We start from the raw sequence: 5796 nt of genomic DNA, 5'->3' as shown, positions 1-5796 counted from the left end.
AGAACAATCTTACTCTCATCAGTCCCCAAATTTTACGCCATTTCTTTTTAGGCCAGTCAATGTGTTTTTTGGCAAATTGTAACCGCTTCAGCACACGTCTTTTTTTTTAAACAATGGGACTTTGCGGGGGTTTCTTGCTGCTAGCTTGGCTTCACATAGACGTGGTCTGATTGTTACAGTCCTCACAGGCCATCTTAGATCTTCTTTGATCGTCCTGGAGCTGATCATTGGCTGAGCCTTTGCCATTTTGGTTATTCTCCGATCCATTTCAATAGTCGTTTTTCTTTTTCTTCCTCGTCTTTTTGGTTTTGGCTGCCATTTTAAAGTGTTTGATATCATTTTAGTTGAACAGCCTATCATTTTCTGCACTTCCTTATAGGTTTTCCCCTCTTTTATTAAATTCTTAATCAAAGAACACTCTTCTTCTGAACAGTGTCTTCAACGACCCATTTTACACTGTTTTTCCAAGGACAAATGCACAGCCAGCATATGCAGCGTCATTTGCCTTGATCCTAAAATAAGGGCCACTTGTTTAACATGTTTTTTTTTTTACACATAATCAATGATGTCACTTATGGAACGCAGCACTGCTATTTTTTTTAACACGACCCTTTCAGTAAATGATTCAGTTTCACAGAATCAGCAGCATGCACATCATTCCTGTTGGGTCTGTTGGTTTTCTATACCTTTACTAAACCTTCTAGAAACTTACTTGCAGTGTAGAAGTTGAAATTCTAACAAAAACAGTGATTTATCTTGCTAGTGATGTGGGACTGCTATTATCTTGAACACAACTGTATATATATATATATATATATATATATATATATATATATATATATATATATATATATATATATACACACATATATATATATATATATATATACACACATATATATATACACACACATATATATATATATATAGACACTCATATACACACATTTCTATACATATATATACACATATACATATATACACACACATACATATACACACACACACACACACACATATACATATATATATATGTATATATATATATACATATATATACATATACACATGTATATACACAACGCAGCTGAGAGAGTGAGTACACGACCGCCAAAATGGTGCCGTGACCCGGATGAGAGGGAGGTTCAGGGGGGTCAGTGTAACACAGGCCAGTCGTGTACGATGGCAAACCTCACTCTTTGAGAACCTCAAGAGCAGTTCTGGCTACTAGGTTGATAGCTTGGGATTTAAGTTCTATAGCTAACACGCTCGTCTCTCATGCGGACGACCCAGGTTCGAGTCCCAGTAGGGACAGAAAAAGCAAGGGCTGAACCAGACCAGTTAGATATACCTGTATGTACAAAGAGAATAGTTTTCTTGTCGTGACACAGATAAAAGGAGATCTCTCCGGCTAGAATGGGAGGTCTGGCTCTATCGCATTTCTCCTGTCTCTCTCGCTCAGATTCGACATCTGGACCTGGAAGGTTTTGTCAAACGCGCCGTAGTCCACGCGAAAGGCGCCCTTCTCCAAGGAAATGCACGACTCAAAGCGGTGACCCCACAGGATCTCGTCCTCCGTGTAGGACGTCCTAGCCTGGCACGTCATACCTGCAGAAGGACGACACAAGTGTCACCTGAGTGACTGTGTAATGGCAAAACTCACATTTTAGGAATCTCCTGTTTAAACCACGATTGTAGTCAAAGTGTTTGTGTCGTGGCTTCTTTGCCTTAACTGCCTGTCCTGGGTTTTTTCAGAGAAAAGACAGTTTTTTGGCCTATGCTTTTTTGGAGCCCATTTGGGATATCTGCAAACCCCCACTGTCTCCTAAGGCTGTTGTGATGTTGGTTGATCACTCATTTATGTTGTATTTTTCTTTTCAGTCAAATGTTACTCTCCGAATAGGTTTTTTTTATGATTGATGTTAACTGCCTTAATGCTAGGTTCACACCAACGGCGCTTTGACGGCGCGTTAAAGCGTAACAAAGCCTGATTAAAGCGTGAGGGTCCTAATGGATCTTGGGAAAGCTTGTAGTGAAGCGGGACATGCGGCAAGTTCGCCAAAAATTTTTAAACGGTTTAAAAAAATTCTGCGCTCTGTCAAGAATGGAATAAAGCGCCGAGAGCGCATCAAAGCGTGACAAAGCCTGACAAAGCTCAGCAAAGCTTGACTCAAAGCGTAGGAAAGCTTAACAGATCTTGGTTCAAAGCGCAATAGGAAGTGACTGATATTGACTAGTGACATTGAAACTTTATGTAAAACCAACACAGGATTACAAATCCATTCCCTTTTGCATCACTGCCTTTTTTATACGATGATCATTGTTTCTGTACTTCTGCTGTTTGATGTTGCAGTTTGACATTACTGTCTATAATTTTTCTGTATGAAAATGTTAATAAAGAGAATATGTTACGTTTAAAAGAAATGCTTTTTATTATTGTCAACTAGCATAAGAAATGAAAGATAGATATTTATTAAGATGACAAAGAAATAAAAGAAATGAAGATATAAAACATAATATAACGAGAAAAAAAAAGAGAAATTGAAAAAATAAATGAATATAAAAAATAAAAGAAAAGCCTTTTATTTTTGTCAACTAGCATAAGAAATGAAAGATAGATGTTTATTAAGATGACAAAGAAATAAAAGAAATGAAGATATAAAACATAATATAACGAGGAAAAAAAAGAGAAATTGAAAAAATAAATGAATATAAAAAATAAAAGAAATGCCTTTTATTATTGTCAACTAGCATAAGAAATGAAAGATGGATGTTTATTAAGATGACAAAGAAATAAAAGAAATGAAGATATAAAACATAATATAACGAGAGAAAAAAGAGAAATTGAAAAAATAAATGAATATAAAAAATAAAAGAAATGCCTTTTATTATTGTCAACTAGCATAAGAAATGAAAGATGGATGTTTATTAAGATGACAAAGAAATAAAAGAAATGAAGATATAAAACATAATATAACGGAAAAAAAAGAGAAATTGAAAAAATAAATGAATATAAAAAAATGTGTGGAAAACAGTATACTGAGTTTAAAAAATTTTTTTTTACTTATTTGTTTATCATATTTCTCTTTTTTATTACATTATGTGTTTTATCCTGTATATAATAAAACAAAAAGAGAAATCAAATAAATAGATAAATCTAAAAAAATGTGGGGAAAACTTAGTATACTGAGTTTTTCACATTTTTTTCTTATTTTTGTTGTAACAATGCACAACAGAGCTTGATAATCGTGTCAGGGCCTGATTTAAAGCGTCAGGATCGCATCAAAGCATAATAAAGTTCAATAAAGCGTAATAAAACGTATCAAAGCGTGATTTAAAGCGTATCAAAGCGGGATCAAAGCGGCATCAAATCGTGAGGAACGGTAACAAAGCGGCAACTAATTCGTATCAGAGCGTATCAGAGCGTATCAGAGCGTATCAAAGCATTACATTACTTCGGAGATCGGGATATTCGTGGAAAAATTGACAAAAATGACGGCGCTTAGCTCGCCGCTTTAAAGCGCGGCAAGCGCCGTTGGTGTGAACCAGGCATAACCAAGGCTTAACCAATACATTCCTGGTTTTTGCAAAAATCTAAATCACAGAAGTGTGTTTTGCTCTTCTCTCTCTCCCTCCCAGGAGACAGGGGCCTTCGCACCAAACCTTCCTTCTGTTATTCCCGAAAGGTAAGTTATGAAAGAGTTCTTTGTCTCTCTCCTTCTTGCTCTTCTCCTTTCTGTAGCAGCGAAAACCCTTTCTTTTTTTGTAATATGATTTTATTTGAGTACTCAAATAAATACTTGGAAAGATCTTAGTCTTTTTCTGGACAATTCTATGTGGAATAAGAACAATTTCAAAAGCATAACAGACACGCACCTGAGGCTTCCACGATACCCTCCAGAATGATGATGATCTCAAAGGTCTCCGTCTTCAGACGCTCGGCGCCCACCTCCCAGAAGGGGCTGCTTCGGTCGATGACGTGCGTGACGGTCTGCGGCTCCACCAGCAGCAGCCGGTCTGCGCCCGTGTCGTAGCCCATGTTGATCTCGGACTGTTCCAGCGGGATGAATTCTCCTTCTCTGGTCTGCCTGGATCTGATGAGCTTGGCTCGGATTTTTGCGTCCACCATGTGGCTCTCCCTGAGGTCTCCGATGCGGAAGAGCATGCAGAGCTTGTCATCCCGCTCGCATATGACACAATGTTTGCTGAACACGAGCGTTTGGGCTCTCTGCTGGGGCCGGGAGATCTTCACAAACATGCAGCCCACCATCAACGCGTCAATCATGGAGCCCAGGATGGACTGAACCATCAGGACCACCACGCCTTCGGGGCACTTGGCCGTCACCATCCTGGAGCCGTAGCCGATGGTCCTCTGGCTCTCCAGAGACAGAAGCAGGGCCGACAGGAAGCCATCCACGTTCTCATAGCACGCCTGCCAATGCGGGTCGTGCACGTGTGCGGTGTCGCCTCGCAGCCAAGCGCCAAGGAAGTAGATGGCGCCAAAGGCCACCCACGTGAGAATGTAGCACATGGTGAAGACCAGAAGAAACCAACGGTACTTAAGGTCCACCAGCGTGGTGAAAATATCTGAGAGGAAGCGGCTTTTGTCCTCGATGGGCCCCAAATTGACCCTGCACTTACCGTCCTTGGTCACGTAGCGCTGGCGCTGGTTGGCGGCGGTCAAGCGCACAGGGTGGTCGTCGCCAAGAAGCTTGCGGCGCTTCCTTTCCGTCTTGGTTGCTTGGACAGCAAAGTTGTGTCTGCTGATGGAAACCCTTGATGGCCACCTGGAGCTGAAACGCTTGACTTTACTGTTCGGCCGAGGCTCTGGGGTCTCCTGGGTGCTTTCTAACAAAGTGTGCTCTAGTACGCCCAACGCTGGGGCATGGCTGCAGGGGCACTGGATCTGGGGGTCTTCCTGAGACGGTAAGTCACTTCTTGTGGTGGTCATTGCGGAGGGAATGACGACGGCCTGAAATGAAACAAACAAAACCATGCATCTTCTGCTTATGGTTCTCAGGATGGTGAGAAGAATCCGTACCGTACAGCCGTTGGATTCAGGTTGGGATCTGGACAGGTGAGACTTCATCCAAGGGATGGAATTCCTGCGAGGCTCCATCCTGACCGGGCTCCTGTCCAGACTGTTGTTTCGGACCGAGGCTGTGTCGCCGCACACCACAGTGGAGATCATCTCTGAGGGCTTCGAGACGCTCCGAGCGGATAGTCGGGACAATGAAAATGAGAATTGAGGATCGAGTGCCAGATGGTTGGTACGGCTGAGCGTCCGTATGATTGACGAGCGCCGTGTCTCACAAACACTTCCATCGTTCAGGGTTCCACCACACTGGGGGATTATCGCTAATCCTCAATGTCCATCTGAGAATTGCCGAAGAAAACGTTAGATTGGAAAAAGATTAGCAGATGGCTTAAAGAACACTTTGTCTTAGATGTGAACTGCTGTCACAGGATTTATAATGAACTCCACACATTCCTTCACTTTCAAAAATCCTTTTAAGATGAACTTCAACACCCAGGAAACGAGCTACAGCAAACTAGAAGTACTCTCCCAAATGGTGGGATATGTTTTTGTCATTTGTTTGTGTGTATATATATATATATATATATATATATATATTGTTGCATTGACCAGCTCTTCCTCCTCTGGATTTTAAGGTGCTGGTCACTCCCAAATTCTTTTTATGGCAATAAGCTGAGGTTAAATTCATCACCAGGCAGTAGTTGGTATTTTGTGGTTTATTCTCAAAGCTTAGAGGACAAACATGAGACCAAATCCAG

General features: G+C 41.1%; 1 protein-coding gene across 1 annotated transcript in view; it reads right to left on the bottom strand.

The window, feature by feature from the left end:
* Window positions 1-986: 986 nt before the first annotated feature.
* Window positions 987-5796, bottom strand: part of LOC133651113 (G protein-activated inward rectifier potassium channel 3-like) — a 9859-nt gene continuing 5049 nt past the window's right edge. Inside the window, exons 2-4 of the mRNA XM_062049063.1 lie at window positions 5042-5376; window positions 3877-4972; window positions 987-1608 (exon numbers count right to left, since the gene is read on the bottom strand). Coding sequence (XP_061905047.1) covers window positions 1412-1608; window positions 3877-4972; window positions 5042-5191 — 1443 coding nt within the window. The 5' untranslated portion in view covers window positions 5192-5376 and the 3' untranslated portion in view covers window positions 987-1411. The remainder of the gene's footprint in view (window positions 1609-3876; window positions 4973-5041; window positions 5377-5796) is intronic.

Source organism: Entelurus aequoreus, linkage group LG05 (assembly GCF_033978785.1).
Source record: "Entelurus aequoreus isolate RoL-2023_Sb linkage group LG05, RoL_Eaeq_v1.1, whole genome shotgun sequence".
Lineage (NCBI taxonomy): Eukaryota > Metazoa > Chordata > Actinopteri > Syngnathiformes > Syngnathidae > Entelurus > Entelurus aequoreus.
Note: the sequence above shows the minus strand (reverse complement) of the source record. Positions and strands in the feature narration are given on the sequence as shown.